The sequence below is a fragment of the Varroa jacobsoni genome, unplaced genomic scaffold (genome assembly GCF_002532875.2).
Source record: "Varroa jacobsoni isolate VJ856 unplaced genomic scaffold, vjacob_1.0 scaffold_755, whole genome shotgun sequence".
Classification (NCBI taxonomy): Eukaryota; Metazoa; Arthropoda; class Arachnida; order Mesostigmata; family Varroidae; genus Varroa; species Varroa jacobsoni.
In genome coordinates, this window is record NW_019213657.1 from 93,657 (window position 1) to 113,522 (window position 19,866).

Consider the following 19,866-nt stretch of genomic DNA (forward strand, 5'->3'; position numbering starts at 1 on the left):
GATTGGATTAGACGAGCCTGAATTAGGCATTGGTGAGATGACCTTAGAACAAGCCATCTTGAAATATTCAGTAAAACTGCAGAAGGTGTTAACTTCCAGTTACCAGAGAGACTGCAAAACAGACCAATTCAAACGTTATCATTGGAAAACTGATCGAGCAAATTTCTCTTTCTCTCGAAGTTGGACAATCGTACATACGTTCGGCACAACCAACACGTGTCTATATGTTCGTCTGTTTATCATCACGCTATATTCATTTGTAGTAACCTTCGGATTTCGCTAAATTGATGTTTATGATGTAAAATGACGCGTTTATACGAAGTTTGGAGTTGATGGGCTAATATCGAAGTTGTGCAGATGTGTCCGAAAAGGACACAAGTCAATTGCGAAACTGGCTAAGAGTTACGAATCACTCTCCTCTAAGTCGCAACTATTTAATTGGACGTTTTTCAAGGTTGAAAGGCTAATCAGCGTATACTGTTAGCAAGTACAAAAGATACCGGAGTGTTATAGTCATACTCTGTCGAAATGAAGCCTGCATACTTTTTAATTGCTTGCGGGTTCAACGAGCATAGAATTGAGGCATGCAGCCGAAATTAAAGGTCAAACTTAAGCGATCGATGACCTGAGAATAAGTTCGAAGGGAGTCTTTGTTAAATTTCGTCCTCGCTTTTTCGATGTCGGAAATGGAAGCTCTTGAGGTTCTCACAGAGCTTTAGAGATGAACCGTTCCAACCTATGCGATACCCTTAAGACGGGTCAAACAATCAGTATACTCTCAATTGCAAAACGCTATCCATATTTGAAAAGGGACTCAGTGTGTGCCTTGCCTTCTATTCGAACAAAGCCTTCTGCTGCAACCAGAAAGTTCTCTTACATTTCTATGCCTACCACCTTTACCCCTAACTTTCTAACTGTAAGATTTGTTTAATTTTCATGCGCATTTAATTTAAGTAAGCCACATGAAAACGGCATATATAACGCTTAACATACGGAAAAAATTTACTTAGATAGTTGACAAGTTACCTTCTCCAGCGAAACCTCTAGTTTTCCAGGTACGAAAGTGAGCGCATTGTGGTCTATGACAAAAAAAGGCATAAGATACTATTACACATTTAGGTTCCGAACTAATTGCTCTAGGATCTTCGTCTTCGTGAAGTGACTCATTAGAGCTCTACTAGAATTACTAAAGCGAAGGCTTGAATTTGTCATGGGACACCTCCCTAAGCATTACACCAAAGCACTTCATACATAACGTCGCCGATTCCTTAGTCTATCACCTACTTAATGCAGAATGGTAAAAGATCAACATTTTGAAGATTTTTCCGGTTTTTTTTCATTACCTAGCGAAATGCACAAAAACGACCAGCAGCAACAATTGCATACTATTGCATATTAGCTATTAAATAGTTAATAATATAACTATTTAATAGGTAATATGCAATAGCATGCAATCCCACTGGGTACTGCATTATTTAGTAAGTAATTTGTAACGCCTAAGAGCATAATGTAATATATACAACTACACAGTACAGATGGAGTAATGCTGAGCCTTAGTTTGATGTATCATACGACTCAGATCAGAAAACTTATTTGAGCGTTCTTTGTTATTAGTATCGCTAAAAAGTTTGTTCTATTCAAATAGCCGTCACTTGAAAAAATGTAACGTACCATAGCGAGCTACCGCCTGAAATTCGCTTTTCTAATTTAGCCAGCGATGACTAGAAAATTATCGGCCGGTAGTAACGGTACCTATAAAGCAATTTACCGACTTGCCTTTCGTTCGTCATGTACTGGGGGCTCTTAACTTCGGTGTTTGCCTTAGTCTAACTGATTCAAAGGTAACCTATTCCTCTCAAGGTAAACTCAACGCAAACATATAATTAGCAAACGTATCATTAATTAATAATTTAGTAAGTCAATAACTTAGTTGCAAGCTTCGTAGATTTTAGCGCAGTCAAGGTTGGAAGGATAACAGAAGACCTCTATACGCCACTTATACCGGATACATAAGCGGATATCATTCGAAGTGCAAATCAATCGGGTACAACCCGCACGTTCTAGACATGCTAAGAGAATGAAGAACCGTATTTCTACGACAGAACGCTAGCGCGGAAAGATGCAGAAGAGTTGATTACGTATTTTCTTGCAAAAAAACTCTAAAATATTATATCACAGAAACAGATATCTCACTAGTGGCAACATACGTTGCTATTAAGGTCTGATTGTGCATTGGAATTAAAAGGACCATTCACAAAGCTAAAAAAAAAAGCGCTTGCAGATATCCTGTGTTTTTGGGCATCTTGGCATTTGTATAGTATTTGGTACTAAAAACATTCTCTTTCTTATATAATGAACTGTTAAATGCAAGAACCTTTATTGGACAAGCGACATGTGCCAAAAGTGACATTTTAGTATCTACTATAGGCGTCTGGCATCGACAATAGGTACGATTTGCTTGCCTGCATCGTTTATGCAGTATGCTTACATGCTGATTTGTCGGTTTCATATGTTGTTATACGTTTAACTTTCGAATAGCTTCTGGTGAAAAAGTTTCAGCTGATATCTTTGGACCAGTTTGAACAGACGTTTTGTGAGAACGACTGCAACTGAGACGCAAGACATCGACTATATTTTTTGATGCTTTAAATCCGCTGGTACCGTTGGGCAATGCTTCACACAACCGGCACAGCATGATGCAAGCTGTGGCTACGCCTAGTTATGAACTTAGGCTATCTTACATGGTCTTAAACTTAGTAGGCAAACACGTCACTACTGCACCATCCTGGACACCGGAAACCTTGAGTAGCTGGAATATACTCAATTTTACTCCAAGCGCTATGTGAATTATCACTTTAAATTTTAATTAAAATTGACATAAAGAAGAATTGATGATTATGTTCGTGCCAACAGTTTACTCGGTGCTACAGAAATTATCGTTTCAGAAACGAGTAACCTCAAAGTGTCAAAGTAAGGCTGGCAGAACACGGATCGATGATTTACACGATGTTCGACGAGTTACTTATCCTCATGGAAAACTAACCCTAACCAAGGTTTGACAATTTCAAAGACAATCTTCTATGTCATATATTTTCATTCATTTTTTAGTAGATACATAAGCAGATAAATGAGCGCAATAACCCAAAGGACGTCGAATACGGTAAACCGGAGCGACCGTTCAAGACAGACACAAACTTTGTATAAATTATGAGTTTCAAACTTAGGTAAGTTTGTTTCTGGCTAAAGGTTAACCGTGTAGTATGATTACTAACGCAATTCTGTACGTAAACTCGAAAGATTTAGCCGAAAAGCATAAACGGAAAGCAGCGATCTTTTTTTATACTTTTTTATATACAAAACTGAATATCAGTGCTATGAAAATATCTGTAGCGTTCGGCCCCAGATATACTTCCTAAAGTCGATGATCCTGTACAATCATATCCTATTGTGAAAGACTGTAAACACCAAGTAAATTTACCATTCAAAATGTCACACGGTCCTGTAGAAATTCAACTCCGTTTTGTTCGATTAAACTACCATTTAACCCACCGGCCACAATTGAAGGGACGATTAAATGGATTTTTTCTACCGCACGTAACGCTAGAACAACATCCGAATGAGTCGTTTATTTGAACTACGGTAAAAGGTGCATCCAGCGGCCCTGGGGAGGCTCAAACCGGGCATTAGACGCACATTTTATCGAACTAATAGGAAATTCAGGATGCTATGCGGCAGAATCAAAAGCCATAGTAGGCCAAAAAAATATATATATATACAAATACGGTATATACTATCATTACACGGAGAGCCGTGGACATTTGGGAACGGATTTATAGTTAGTCTGCAGTGGAGTTGAACAATTCCATAAATACATATTCCACACAATATATGAATTTTATAGCACATGCAAACACATTTTTTTAAGTGAACTGAGTAAATTTAACGGAATAAGAAAACACATCAAGTAAATAGACTTCCGTTCGTACATATAAAATTATTAAATTCACCAAGATTCTAAATTCAGCCTTCCAAGATCTCTTTGCACTTTCGGTGTTAACATAGGTTCTATGTAATAACAAGCGAGATGTGCAGATTTCAAGCAGTGCAAACTTAACCATAATGAAAGGTATTATTAAAAAAAAAGGAAGAAGAACAGGGTTTTATGACCTGACCACATAGCTTGGCTTTTTCGTAACTGACTAAATTGGATCCCTCAATAGAGGTAAAGTGCCCGCTTTTCCTTTCCTAAAGAGAATGATTTACTAAGAAGAAAACAGCCGGGAAAAGACCTGCACAACCGCACATGTATACCTCCTTGAACGAAGTCTATGCTAGACGTGTACAGTTTGTGGCAGCGCTAGCATCCGTTAATTAATCACCTTAACGATGTTTTGTTTACTCCCTACAACTACCGACAGTCCATATCAAACTTGGCTACCTCGCATGTAAACTCTTAAAAATAATTCCATGGACTGTAGAGAATGTGAGTCGAACACTACAAAGCTCTCGATTGTCGTAGATTTTCTTGCCGCGTGTCACTCTGACGCGACTGCCCTGTAGAACTTATTTCTTTAGGCCAACTGAAGGTGAAATGAATTAACATTTATACAAACACTCCGACGATAGCACTTAGATTTGAAGGGACTGTGCAACGCGTGTGTTAATGCCTAGCGAAATAATTTAAGCTGCGGTGAAGTACAAGCATTTCAAACAAGCATATACTCCATATTAGCTTAATCGAACAAATTATCCAAATATCTCAAGCTACAAAAAATATCATATATGAAAATATTGCAAAAATGCCAACAGTAGCTCAAAACATTTGACAGTCATTCATATACAATTACCACCGCCCTTGACTAAAACAGACATAGAAAGGAAATTAACAATAAATGTCTTTATTTGAGATCAAGTGAGCTTACAAGAAGCTCTACCTTACTTTTACTATAATTAAGTATGCAATGCGTGTTATTTATCTTTTGTCTGAGTAGGTGAACCAATACGATAAGCAGTTTCCACATAACTATAATATAAAGGGGCTTCTGGAAACGTCAACTCTTATATTGGCAAATAAATATATATATTACCAGAAAAATATATTTTCATTCAGTGCCATACTTATCGATGTACCTAAAATGAGTGCTTTATAAATGGCGTCATGCATTGCAGGTGGTCGCATAACAGCCTAGTTTAGGCTATTATGCAAACCACAACGAATGCATACTATGAAACTACGGTCTAACACTGAACTAGTATTCATTAGATTTGATCACCTCCGTCCACCAATCACCTTGAACAGGACGGCCCTCCTATTGCCTCCATTGCTCCTCATCGGACTCGATCGATAACTAAGCTGCCTCCAACGGCACTCGACAAACTAGTACAAGCCCATCCCAACATCTGATAAAACCCAACAAAGCTCACGACGGCATCTGCGGTTAGGATCGCACCTCAGCTCGGGTTTGCGGTTTGACCGATTAGGGATGATGTGTTATCGCAACAAATCTCTTCAATAGTATGGAGCGCGGCAGCGGCCGCGTCAATCTTGGAGAACAATAATAGCGCAGGGACAAACCGAAGATGCATTTTGCCCGAGTACGGCAGTACGCTCTGCTCCGCAACGCTATGTCAATTTAACGTAAGCAATTGTGTTCACATCCGATGAAAATTCGGCTGGTCAGATAAAATTCTGCGGCTACTTTCAAGGAAAATTTTGCTTGAAGCGAGCAATACTTGCATTTTACAAAGTCCAAAACAGAAGATGTCCCCCTAAAAGCAAAAAGCAAATAGAAGATATGAATATAACATAAGGTGTAAATTTTGATTTAGATAACAACAAAATGAATTGTTATGATATTGTGACAGGTTTCGTTAACCATTTTATTACGCTGGCTATGTGCCAGCAAATAGCGCACTCGAAGAATAAACTATGCATAATCTCATCGTAATCACGTATTTAACAAACTTCGTTTAGCAACACATGGAAGTTATTCTGTGTTGACGCTTATCATATATAGGAACTTGAATAAACTTAAAAAATAAAAAATATGAATAAAATTTAAACAACACACTGAAGAAAATAATGGTACATATATTAGCCCACCTCTTCCAATATCGACTCTCTACTTTCTTATAACTGCACCTTTGTTATCGAAGCAGGCGACGACGCAGGTGCAGCATCCCTAGAGAAAAACTTCAAAACGTTAAGCGCGCAAACAGCACAACCCCCGTAAAGAGTAAATAATAGAGTTAATTAGTTCGCTTTATGGTGAAACTACCAGTGAACCCAAGCTGAATTTCTAGATTAAATTTGGCCTGAATCTCACCTTTGTTGTTTGGGCGGTAGCAGTGAGTATTGGAGTCAACCCTGGCCCTCTTTCCCGAAAAGCTTTGGTTTACTTTCGCCTTCCTTATAGCGAATTCATGTTGTGGGTTTCGTCGAAATGTTTTTTCAAAACCTTTACATATATTATCCTGTGCGATTCAACCACATAGTATTTGCGTCAACATTCCAATAATTTTTACTGTTTCCAATTTGTTCTTTTCTACTATTAGTTAGCGATACTTTGACTCCAAGAATAGATAGGCACACTCTTTACATCGTTGCGAGTAGGTCTAACTAAAAAAGGAACGCTGCAGTCATCCTATAAGAGGCCATCCGGTATCTAGAAGCGAAATATCAAACTGCAATTGTCTAATCATAGCGTTAGCAAATATTATAACCAAAAATCGATTACAAGGAACATAAAAAATACTATAAGTAAATAACTGTATATATGTTTCATAAGTTCCTTGGAGAAACCTACAGACAGCATAATAAGTAACCTTCAGAATTTTATTACCGGAAAAGCAGAAATCACTTCGAATTAGTTGTCTTACAGTTTTGTTGTTTTAACATAAAGCAGATGGCACTTGTAATAAAAATATTTATTATAAACTAATTACCTTAAGTTTAGTTCACTGATACGGTTTGCAATACATAGACTGAATCAAGTACACCTTTGTGAATAGAACATAGAATTGACTTTTTGCAAGATATGGGCCAGAAACTCACCGTAAATGATAGCTATTATTGACACAGTTTACGTATTAACAAAATAAACTGTATATACGACATTTTGTTTCTAGCATAAATCTTACAGATATGCTAGAGCTAGTTCCAGTCACAGGCACATGCCGGATCTTACTTTCTACCCACATGAACGGACAAGGTAGGTCTGATTTATTAGTCTGCATGTCGCTCTTCGTCGTGAGAATTAACACGTGAGGGGTTTTAATTGTGGGTAGTGCCTGTCGACGCGACTCGCTCGATAGTTTCGGACAAAGCGGTCAATTGCGCGTGGCGAGCTTCAATCTGATCATCAGCAATTCGACACGCCTTCGAAAAATCGGCCATTGCGTTAACGTGATCTTTCCAAATTTTCATTTGTTCACCATGGCCTTCGATTAGTTGACACATGACGTTCTTTTTCATGGTTACTGAAATATGTAATGACACAGGAAATATATTCATTATTATGATTCCATCAATGCTTTTAGTGTAGCTTCAGCAAATATTTTCTCCTCACATGGTACCACTGTTTAAAGAAATGTGATGAACTTCGCTGTTTATTGATTTGTAATGCTATCTAAAATAGTAATACTTTCGTTGATTATTTTTAGATTTCATTATTCCGCATACAACGAAACAGGTTCTTCTACCTGTCGTACGCTGCACGTTCTCAATGATACCGGCCACTTTTGTCGTCTCATTTAACAAATGACGTCGACGGGTTTCGGCCTTCTCACGTTGTTCTTTTAGCTGCTGTTCAGTTTCCTCGAGCGCCAGCAACGACTCTCGAACTTCACGGTCTTCTTCCTGAATCTGTAATCAACAACTACGGTTGTTGTTAGATCCGGTGAGCTCAAAACTTAAATCACAACTCATACATGCTTTTTAATAGAAAAATCATCCCTACAATCTAAACGATATTCGCAATTTTTACCTTTTTGAACTGATGCTTTCGGGCCTCAACTAGGGCTTTTAGCTCCCCTAGTTGGGATTCAAGCTCAAGTAGGGTTCTCGCTTGGGCTGCCGTACTACGCTCACGTTCTTTTTCGCTCTGTTCAAATTATGAATAAAAAGTTGTGCACAGATTAGCAGGGTTGCAGCAGACATAAACGCCTTTGGGGTTAGTTTTATCCTCAACGCATTTCAACTTGTCACTTCATCAAGAATTGGCATTCATTAAGGTCCTTAATAGCGATCACCCACTGCCACCCATTAATAGTGTGCGCTCGAAAGAAGTCTCTTTCCGTTCAAAGCATCTGACTGCTGTTTGCAGGCGTTCAAACCAAATTTACAAACTTTACTTAAATGGCTAATAAGCCAAAGCATGCAAACATACATAAAAACAATTTGTGCTCATTACACAAGATTGTTCATCGTATAGGTGATGCAGCTTACCCTTTTCTTTTTTATACATTGGTTTTCTTTCATAAAAAGCATCCGGTCGACTTGCAACGATTTGCACTGAATAGTTATCACCTATGACCAACAATGTCTTGTGATTACCGTACACTTTGAGACATAAAACAGTCTTTAAGGTTCCTAAAAACTTTATCATACCTGAGCGAGTTCTTCATGCGCACTTGCAGCCATTAAGGCTTGCTTGTGTATTGCCTTTGATCGCTCGAGAGCGTCCTGGAGCAACTGTAAATGTTCCGTTGCTTCGAAGAGGGCATGTTCTTTTGATTCAACTTGCTCTTTATGAAGTGAAACTTCCTAGAACCATAATTTTCGAGTCAGTGATTAACGCAGCTCGTTTTCTGGGAAAAACAATTACTATTCGTGAATGTGTAACACTATCGGTGAAATATAATTAAATATTAATTTAAGCAAGGCAAGGTTTGATGGAATGCCAACGCAATTACAAACGTAAAACTCGGAGAACTACTTGGCGTATATTATTTGGATTGTAGACGAATCGCCACTGAATATTTCTAAAGCAGTGCCTTAAATGGGTTGAAACCCTATTTTCAAATTATTGCTGTCATTACGCGCTTGCAATCTTAATGGCGGGGCTCATTCGTTGTATGTAGGATTTTCTATTGCATGTAAGACATACCTCTCGAAGCTCATGAAGCTTCGCTACACACGTGTCGGGATCCTCAACAATCGATGCACGTAGATCAGTCAGTCGCTCTAGGCGCCGTTCCAGCTCAGCCTTAAGTCCGTCAATTTCGTTAGCCGCGTCTTTCACTTGTTCCTTAAGTTTCTCGTAAGCTATTTTAGCTACACCAGACTCCTTATCCATTTTCTCCTTTCTAGAATGACATTGTCCGAATAAGAGATGTAAACCGCACAAAATATAATTTGCATGAAAATTTATGTAGAATATCAAAATCCCAAAGTGAGTTACATTGGTTCGATCGTTAGTGAACTGTAAGGCTTTTTCTGGCACAATTCCACACACAGTTCCATTAGGTCGTTTGTACAATCTATACCACATAATAAGCTAACTATATATACAGGCAAGTATATATACTGCGAAGGAAAATAAGAGTAGGACTTTTTTAAATTTAACAAGACGATTGAAAGGATAAACAAATAATGTTATTTGCAATTATCGATAATGCACTTATAAAACTATTTACTTACAAAATCTATAGTAGATATCTAGCTGCAGGAAAACCCTTATTACTTCTACCTTTCACTAGTCTCAGCAAGAGCTTCGGCGACACGCAGTTCCTCTAGCACCTTCAGTCGCTGAACGGCGACATTGAGTTCATTCCTTTCGCAATCGAGAGTTTCGCGTTCTCTCTGAACTTGGGCACCCTTCTCGTCAAGATCTAAACAGACTTGTTCCACAATTTCAAACACCCGATCAGAATGGTACAAGTACCTGTAATAGAACAGCAAACATGAGACATATATCTGCCAAATCTAATGAACTATATTAATTTAAAGGCATTTCCACTAGATAATGCTTCTTCTTACCAGAAAGGCCCAGCATTAAACAAAACAAAAAAAAAATAATAAGAAATAATTCATAGCTAAACCAATGACAGTTGCTGGCAGGACCCTTATTTTTTTAGTAATAATTGGGTAAACTTACTAGAATATCTGTATATGGAGCACAGGTAATTTTTATACAGTTAAAGTTATTCGTGTACGCCACACTATAATAGAACAAAGTAGCTATAACCATTCCTGGTGGTGAACTGATTTAAGCAACAGCTACCTGAGCGCTAAATACACATTATTATTTAAACTAAAACCTCTACTTACATGAGCATCTGCTGTACCATTTTCTCGAACTTCTTTGTATCTGGTTTGATGATGTCCATCAACGTGAACTGCGCCGACCTCTTGCTTAGTAATTTTAGAATCTGTTTCATCAAGATCATCCTCAAAAAGATAAGTCCAAAAGAACATGTAACAACCTACGCTAACAGCAAACCTTGCAGGAGCAAGCAAAACATATACTGGATTGTTCTTCAGGAATATATTAGACACACGGGTAGGATAAAATAAGACATTGTCTATTATATCAAAACGGTTGCTGAACCCGTAGTTACCTATTTACGGCAAAACTGGTTACAATGGAATTTGGATTATGGTTCTCTAGATTGCACGCTAGAGGCAGGCTGAGTGCCTCATCCCTGATCATAAGAGCGTTAGTGGCAAAATCCGCAAGGACTCGTTGAACTATTGCTCGCGTCGGGGCTGCTATTTCCTCAGGTGTTACTTGGGCGACGGACTTCAGATTCTCGCATAAGCGGGCCCGTGAAACGTCAGGCCGTGAAGCCATCTTATGAACCTAAGCCTTAAAACAATACCTTATAATATATACATACATATGTATAAGAAACAAGTAAGCAGCAAATTAATACTAACTACTATTATTAATACTAGCTAATTATCGTTGTTACTACTATTATTGAGTTACATATAATAGTACATTTAAATAGAATAGATTTAAATTATTTAGATAATTGCATATGCTATGTGTTTGCAGCTACAAGAAGTGGAGAAGCGCAAACTTCAGATACACACACTACATGCGCTCTAGGCGAAGGTAATGCTATATTGTTATCCGTTCTCAACGTTATTTTTAAAAAAAAAATTTTCTACACAACACAGAGTGGTCCGCTGTACTATATAAACGTACTATCTAAATAAAAAAAAAATATTTACTGTGATGTGCTAGCAACATTCACGCTTACGTATATTCACGAACCCACTTTACATCTTAAGAGCACTTTTTTGAGCTGGATTTGTGGTTCATCACGTATATGTCAGTCATGAATTTGTGGGGTATCAAGTAATATAAGAAAATTCAAAATAACACTTCCTTTCAGTCTACAAATATACATGTAATTCATAATTAACAAAAGAAGTTTAATCACTCAATCTGCTTCATTATCGGTAGCTATAACACTGATATGAATCTAGAAAAAAAAATGAGGTGAGCTTTCTAGAACCAACCTTTTATTTGCTTAATGACTCACACAAAAGTCGTTCGGTTATATTGTAAATTAGAGTAACTACAACCTAACACAAAGGTTCGCTCTCGTTAAACGTAACCGGCAATGCGAAGCAGACAACTTTTTGAAACGTTCGATGAGTTCCGTCAAATATGACATTAGACAGATCTGATATCAACACTGTATCTTTCCGATCAGATTTTTCCGAAAATTTATTTTGAAACAACAAACATAAGGATCACATAGTCAACGGGTGAGATGAATCATGCCTATTTAGCTACACTAATTTGTATCACGAATATTGCACAGTGTCTGTTGTTGACCGCCTTAAACAAAGTCGTCGGAAATTTCTATTTAGACAACTAGCGCTACCTCTGTCTTAGGCAAGGTGTTTATCAAGCCTTATATCGAAACTACGGCTTATATAAATGTACTGAAGAATCCAGTGGTGCCTCACCTTAGCTTCACTGGCATAACGTATATGATCAAAACGTGATGTCCTAAGATGGTCCATTAAAGTGAACTAATATAAAATATCACGAACTAAAATCAGCAAAATATAAATCAGAGTGGCCGTTTAAAGTGCGCTTGTAAAATTACATTATTTCAACATTTCGAAAAGGGGTATCACTGCGGAGAAACTACAGCCATGTATAAGCGCTGACCTAAATAGGAGGCGAGCAAGTCAAACTAACCCTTAAGATCATAAAATGAGGTGGAAATCGTAACAGCAAAAAATGATTATACGATTGGCATTTGTTCAAACAAATAATAGCAGTTAATTATTGTAAACCCTTTCATTATACGCACCTTGTCCGAAAAGAGTGCTTCTGACATTGTTAATCAGAGGTTACTAGATAAACAGAGTAAAATAGGCACGTATGCGGGCACAGTCAATTCTAAATTCTATTTGGACTTCTGATACGTAAAATTAAGCATAATGACAAATTTAGCGCACCTCACCTGCTGGTGCTTGCTTTTCTACAAAATATGACGTAGTGTAGCCGTAGAATGGAACTGAAATCCGTTCAGAGCAGTAGTCATTTAAATATGGCATCAGATCTGTGTGCACTGTTGAACGCGTTACTAAAAATGGCTATGTATAGCAACCTATTCTGCCTCAGTTATCAGTAAATAAGATTAGTTTGTCCCCGTGATAGCTTACTGGGTAACGTATTTACCCCCTAATCCTAAGTATAGGTTGTGGCTTAGGTTTGAACCGAGGCATAGACAAACTTCATTTCGTGCTGAAAGTCCGAGGGAATATCTTCCGGCGATACCAAACGTAAAACTCGAAACATAGATACTTAGTTTATTTCTTTCTCTTTTTATCTCTGCTTATTAACTGATTGAATGGAAATAGACTTTAATTTAAAATCTTATATGGTTAATTGCGAAAACGCTAATACGCACGCAAAGACTGGGTAGTCTGGGGCCTTCTTTAAATTAAAAACGCGTATGCCAGCAACCCCTGGCTTCTGCGCCGTTGAGGCATTTCGTCTCATCCGCCGGTCGAGGCCTTCCGCGGACACAACTTGATCCACAGTTGGCATACGCAATTTATTTAAATAAGGAAAAATATTATTAACAGATTTGCAATATTAAAAGACCTCGTCAGTTCGCGTATAATTTGAGGAATTAGAACCTAAAGACCTATTTTGGCGTTGCCCCTAGTTCATCCGACAGACAATATCAAACATTCAATTGCTTCGCTCAATGAGGAGCGCAATTAACGTCGTTCTCTCCATTTTCATGTATATGCACCTATAGAGTGAATATAGCCATTTCAGTCCCATATCTCGAAAACTATATGTTTATATACCCATCGCATTTACGAGCCAATCATTTGCCTGTCAAAAAAGCTAGTGTCAATGCTTAAAGTTGTAAAAAAAAATCAGCTTCCTTGTTTCGCCCGTGAGAGTCTTCCTTTTCCTTAAATACTGATGCGTCCTTGCTTAAGAGAGGATTATTCATTCATTGAGATTTTTTTTCATATATATTTTTTACTGAGAAACAAGTTGCTCAATAGCACTAATCACTTTTGTGTTTCTAATGTTTTATCAATGATTCAAGAACTTTTTTTGTGGACTTCCCGTATCTTCATCTGTTCATTGTAACTTTCTCTCACGTGATGCCAAACGTTCACTCAGTTCGCAGCTGAAACGGATGACAATCGATGTCTAGTAGCTGCTAGTACGACGAAATGAGTGCATCTTACTTGTCTCAACCATGCTAATATATGTTCCTTTTCGATATATCATTAATGCTTTTAGTGGGAGTAGCTGGATGAAGCACGCATGTGGCTCTCTTTGGGTCCGTGTGGTTCTTTGACTTTTAAAGAAAATCACTACTGGGCTAACCGTATAAACGTGTTTGACGGTCAAAAGCAGCATCAACGAGAGTAACCACAAATATTTGCTAAAATTACTTTGTAGATGGCGTTATAACTTCACCGATCGCCTGCTGGGTGCTCTAGAACGACTCGCAGCTTTCGCTTAATATATCGCGTTGACAAACCTCAGCGTTCTAGGGTTCATGTTCGACTTGTAGCTCAGTTGCGCTCAATAGTCTATACTGACATGTGAGCTTCACGAGTTTCCTGTTCGGCCTGCACTCAACAATTCGAGTTATTATTATTAAAAAACACATTATCTATGGGTGCAATATACTCCTTGTGAGAAGTGAGAAGCTCATAGATTGACTTTTAGTTATATATGGATGAATTCTATTAAATGATGTTTTTATGTTAATTACTCTTTGAAACACTTGCTTGGAAGTGTCAACCAGAAATTGTAAAAGTCGACATCTTTGTTCATGATTATGGTTATATTTTGCAAATTTCAAACACGTCGCTTACGGTCACTTTTTCTAGATACGAATGGAGTTCGGTTTTGGGCTTCGAAACGAAACCCGCATCCCTACAGCACGCGAAATATTGCGTGGAGAAGTACTCGAATGAAAAATAAATTCGCAACTTATTGTTTGTGACATATAATTGTGCGTCCATCATTATATTTTAAATGCTAGGTTTAAAATCTATAATGATATTCTTGATGCTTAACATTAATTGAGGTCTATAAAGGTTAGATATCAGTATTTAAGTTTACTGTCGCATATAAGGCATATAATATAAGTTACAAAGTACAAAGTACATAATATAAACCTAGGCATATAGTTCACGTATGCCATCCACTAGTAATGCAATTTTCGTGCATTCAAAAGCCCCTTGAATCAACTGCAGAAGCTGTAGTGTTTCACGTAGAACATACTGTTTTGTATTTACTTGTTCCTTTTGTAGTGAAAGTTCCTGAGACAACGATTTTTATAACAGTAATAAATAAGCTTCAAAAATAAAAACAAGACCTTCAAGTTAGTTTATCCCCTAATACTACGTACAGTGCCACGATCATGTTCATAAAACTATTTTCAAACTCATCTGCATCTACCTACTTATCTTCCACTGATCAAAAATCATTATTTACATGCAAATAAAGTGTTTATTTACATGCAGTTCTGCTTAGTGCAAAATTATCGCGCCTATCAGATAGGACACTAAATTTGTTGCCAATCTTTTGAAGTTGGCGAAGTGACGCTACGCACGTATCTGCATCCTTGGCTATAATCCCTCGTAAATATTTTACATTTTGTTCGGGTGTTAGCGCGCTTTTCTTCCATCTCCCAATTTTGTCAGTGCTTTTCATTACTAATCCTTCAGTTTGTTGTAATATTCATTAACAATGCAGGACCTTTCGTCGAACTCTTTGTGCCTACTAGGCCCATGCCGACGGTTGCCCATGGCAGATAAGCATAAACGACAGGTCAGAAAAAAAACAGTAAAAAGGACAGCTGACGTTTGTCCACTACAGTATCGGCAAGGATAATGACAGCTGTAATAATAGCAACAATTTATTGTATTGTGCTTGGTTTGGGCTAAGCAATGGGGTAGATTAAAGCGGTAAATGCGACACCAAAATGCAGCTTTTAACACGTAAATACTGAAAAAGTTATGGATATCTGATTTCTTTATTTGCTTATTATGACTAGAATGACGTTACCGGTGTCCCCGCAGAAATTTGACAGGGAAAAACTTGCCGAAATTATAATTTATTTCATGATTTTATTATCTGCCTGAACCTAACTATAATAATTTCATCATGGAAAATACAGTGATATATGGAACGGCGTAAATTATTGTCGTGCAGTCAGGTTTTATTTTGAGAGTTATTTGGAAAGAATGAACGTTTTTTTTTTAACAATTCTACTTTTTGACATTTTCAATGAGCTTCTCCTAGACTCCTTCTCCAATTTTTTTAGGGTATTCTAATAGGGTATAACGCTGAGCTCTTTTTTTTGGATGTCGAGCGTTTCAAACAGATGTATTACTTCGCCTGTCTAGAACGTACAGAAAACTTTACGGAAAGATACAAATGGTAGTCGTATCGCACTCAAGGCAAATAATGATTTCCTAGTCAATGACTTCACTCGGCATTATAGTTTTCTAATATTGAAAAAAAGCTTCGCAGAAAAACGCATGCTAACAGTGGAAGGTAACAATATGGCTTATCAGCCGTCTAGTGGTCTAATAACCGAAAGAAAAAGAACTACTATTGTTTGGCGTTCGTTTAGACGTACTGCAAACTAGTTTTGACAGGTGAAGGAGTTTGATATCGGTCATAGTACTTCTAATGCTGTATGTTCGTTTACCAATCCGCTTACGGTGTGCATCTTTAGCGAAGTGGTTTCTCACCCGCCGTATTCTGGTTATAGAACAGAGAATGACTACATCGAATGAAGTGCGTAGAGCTGGGACGCCGTTTCCGAGTTAACTTCACTGAACATCATGTAAAATTATTTACAGATATCCCATTTTGATGGTATAGAACTATCAAAATATATATAATTTCCTCATCAATAGAAAAACCTGAAAGAAATCTGCCTTGATAAGGATTTTTGTCGAAAATAAACCGATCCTTATGGAATTGACTGCTGTTGAAGGCGATTTTATTTAATATATATATATATATATATATATATATATATATATATAATAAAAACGGCATTTAACCAGTCGCTACGCTAATTATAACCATGCAAATGAAAGTATCGTCGGGACCCGATATGACTTACCAAGCTTATTGCGATGGGTGAATATCTTTGGAAACCTATAAACTGACGACTACAACGGCTGATAGAAAAATTGTGTGCATGTTACCCGTTGTCCTAGAAGTGGTTGCAATTCATCATGTGCTAACGTAGCCCGCCACAAGCTTAAAAGTTCTTTCATCCTTGTTAGATTGGCCTAATTTTTTTATTTCTTTTTCGTCCATCATTAAAATCCATCTCCATCGAATTTCTTAATACGTGTTTAAAAGAGCAGTTTTGGGCTACACATATTTTTGTTTATTGAAACGTAGCTTCTCAGGAAATGCCTTCCACAACACGTTGACGTTTGACCAAATTCGACAGACATAGCCCAATCCGTATCCGTTGGGCGCTGTATTTGATATGTTGCTATATTGATGTGATAGCGCGCCGGACACAATGATCGTTGGCCTACTGTGAGATCAGTGTCTGAGAATTTCCTTACAACATAATTTAACTATTTTTCTTCGACGTGCACGATGTTTGCACAGGAAAGCACTAATAGGAATACGGTAACAAAAAACAATTAATGCTATGGAAACATTCACACAACCGCAGCATCGTTCCTATATAAGGATACTCGTCTTAACCGAGAGAACCCTCTTATCGCACAAGACACGTTCTTCAATCCAATCACCGTCGAAAAAGCGTTGATGGCTGCTAAACAAATAAAGATAGATAACACATCTGGGTCAGATAATTTCGCCAGTAATGATCAGTGTACTATTTAAAAAGTATCCAATAATATCCAATAATCGTAATTGAAGGTTTTGAGGCCCTATTGGAAAGAGACTTGAAGTTGTCACACAAGGAATTGGTCTGCTCTCAGAAAAACCAAGGTGGCTTGGAGCACCAGAATTTATACTAGCACGACCAAGCTGGAAACAACCCTCTTGATTGGAAAAGAAAATGCGCAGAGCTAAAAAGTATAGTAGAAGGGAAGAAAACCAAAGCATTGTCCGCTACGCAGTACCTACGAGTCATACTTGACCAGACCATGCATGTTACGCGGTTGTTAAAGCAAAAAAATCTCGGCACAGCTGGCAAAGATTATGCCTATCATTTATGAATTGCGAGAAGATGAGCGGGAGTTCCTTATTGCACCGGCAGAGTTCCTAGTTGTCTCTGGGGCCCCTGTGCGGATAAGACCGGCTTTTAAGGCTCTCTACATCGAATACAAAAAGCCCCAGGAGATTCCTGTGACTATACCCTTCCTACAACGCATGTGTATTCAGAGAGATCTGAAATAAAGGAAGTAGAGTCACCATGGAATCTACGATAGTGGGAAGAAGGCTAAAAGGTTAGCAGACTCATCAGACTAACATAAACACACTACGCCCAGGTTGGTTTCGTAAAGTAAGTGGGGAGATAACATCCCCCGGATAGAAAGTGGTTCATCTGATGCAGTGGGCAACCTAACTGTGGTGACTCAGGCCAGCCACTTCCTCCAAACAGTTTGCAGTACTATTAAAAAGTTGGACCGTTATAGTGGTGTTTAGAATCTAGCAACAGCCACGCACTATCCGTCCAATGTTGGCACGAGATTTCCCTGCATGCCTTCCTTTGGGCGCTGTTCTGGCCAGCTGCACACTTGGATCCGTTAAACTTCGTCACGACAACAATAATGTTAACTTATAGCATGTTCATGCCTATTAGAACTTATCTGTCCACACAAACGGATACCGGGGCTGAGTGTAGATATATGGCAGGCTTACAGAACCCATAGCACTTTCTATGCATAAAAAACGCACGCATCTAAAACACATACGAGAGTCATTTATATCCATTCTGATCGCCACTAAACCTCAATAACTGAATGCTGAAAAAGTTTGCGAAATGATTTTATAGGATAAAGCCTTCAAAGCTCATTCAACTTACACATTCTTCTTTATTAAATTAAACATGTCGTGTGGCATAACTCGATGCTTTATAATATAGAGCTTACGCTACAGAAAAATATAGCAAATTACTAAATAGTCTTTACTCGACTCAAAACATTCAGCTGAATTCGTTTATTCTTTTGTAACGAGCTGCCATCTTAACTAAGTATAGAGGTTAGTAACGATCTACCTTTTACTGATCGGTTCAGGTATTAATGATGTACCTTTAAATAGGCGATATCATTCAGTCTGATTCAACACGATTTATTGATCGCCACTGCAAAGCAGACAGATTTCGGAACGGTTCGATTACTACGGTCGAATAAGCGTCCAACGTGCCATAGAAAGCATCTTCGTAATCGACCACAATCGGCCTAGTATATCTATTTTCAACCTACTTAATTTATGATTAAATTTTGCATCAACAGATCGTTTTCAATCAATCTTATCGTATTTAGTGTCGGCAAACATTGACTATTCTAAAAATGTGTAGTAGTACAAATGGACAGAAGAACATCCTGTTAACGCGCTAAAACACGACACGATTAATGGAACCGCGCTCAAAGGATGCGATCGTATTATTCCGTTTAAATACATACAGTTCATTTGATCTTCTTGCCTAGGTGAGTTATCTAGCTTTTCTTAAAATGAAACGAAACCAAGCATTGTCACGTCACTGTTAAGGTTCAAAGAATGATAATAATTATTATGTGATTAATATAATAGCACTGGGATTGTGTGATCAAAGATTTCAGCAAGCCAGTTCGTCAAAAATTATTCTAGAATAAATCCCTTGTGTAATGTTTATTTTTCGTGCCCATTACGAGCAACAAGTCTCCTCCTTCAGATTGTTTTTGGTTTATTTGTGAATGAATCAAAACCATGGCTAGTACAATAAGTTTGTATCGGATGCGCCGTAGAGGGTAACGCTTTCTTGCATCATCTGCTAGTTGGTATAAATGAATTTTGAATTGTGCCAACTTTACTTAAGATCATCCTCCTAATATTAGCAAAACATTATTAATAACACCTATCTATGCTATATGCAAGATGACTTATCGAGGCCATCTAGCAAATCGTCCTGGATTAAACATGGGATGCTCGGGTATTTATTTTCTAAGTATGCACATAGATAGTAATAGTAAGCACATTAAGATAATTTCTGTTTTCGTTTGCTTTCATCTTTTCGACCATTGACACGTATCAACACATTTTATCAATGACTAAAATTACCGGACTTCTTAGACAGTTCTTATAATGAAACGTAACTATATGGGTACCAGTTTGACGCGAGGGTGCGGCCTTCGGCTGAAAGAGAATAGCTGTCGCTACCTCAAGTCCCACCGACGGCACGTTCTACACAATCTGTACGAAT

The 19,866-nt window shown here is 37.8% G+C and overlaps 2 protein-coding genes across 7 annotated transcripts in view; one reads left to right on the plus strand and one right to left on the minus strand.

Annotated features, from left to right (window-relative positions):
- Positions 1-4,873: 4,873 nt before the first annotated feature.
- Positions 4,874-11,602, minus strand: LOC111263310 (uncharacterized). Of its 5 annotated transcripts, XR_002682153.2 has the most exons (10): positions 11,471-11,602; positions 10,561-10,821; positions 10,271-10,390; positions 9,690-9,884; positions 9,108-9,306; positions 8,609-8,764; positions 7,986-8,102; positions 7,702-7,864; positions 6,327-7,479; positions 4,874-5,769 (listed from the first exon to the last, which is right to left on the minus strand). XR_002682153.2 is itself a non-coding variant. In XM_086969539.1 (9 exons), the coding sequence occupies exons 2-9, from the start codon at positions 10,791-10,793 to the stop codon at positions 7,274-7,276; spliced, it is 1,389 nt and encodes a 462-aa protein (XP_086825665.1). In that variant the 5' UTR covers positions 10,794-10,821; positions 11,471-11,602; the 3' UTR covers positions 4,874-7,273. The 5 variants fall into 5 exon arrangements, 4 of the variants coding, with proteins under 4 accessions (XP_086825665.1, XP_022693999.1, XP_086825666.1 ...); XM_086969539.1 differs by having other exon boundaries at positions 4,874-7,479; XM_022838264.1 differs by having other exon boundaries at positions 4,874-7,479; positions 10,561-10,808; positions 11,471-11,597.
- Positions 11,603-11,702: 100 nt separating this feature from the next.
- LOC111263312 (exosome complex component RRP41) overlaps positions 11,703-19,866 on the plus strand; it is a 10,966-nt gene continuing 2,802 nt past the window's right edge. The window contains exon 1 of one of the 2 annotated variants that reach the window (XM_022838274.2): positions 11,703-11,722. The gene's annotated coding sequence lies outside the window, so the exon portion shown is untranslated. Of the gene's footprint in view, positions 11,723-18,842; positions 19,115-19,866 lie in introns of those variants that run through there. The other variant, XM_022838273.2, reaches the window with a different exon arrangement.

Coding starts and splice junctions, on each gene's coding strand:
- LOC111263310 (XM_086969539.1), bottom strand. CDS start 10,793: ATGGCTTCACGGCCTGACGTTTCACGGGCCCGCTTATGCGAGAATCTG. Junction 8,103..8,608: donor CGCATGAAGAACTCGCTCAG/GTATGATAAAGT, acceptor TAATTTGAACAG/AGCGAAAAAGAACGTGAGCG. Junction 7,865..7,985: donor GAAAGCATCAGTTCAAAAAG/GTAAAAATTGCG, acceptor TGTTGATTACAG/ATTCAGGAAGAAGACCGTGA.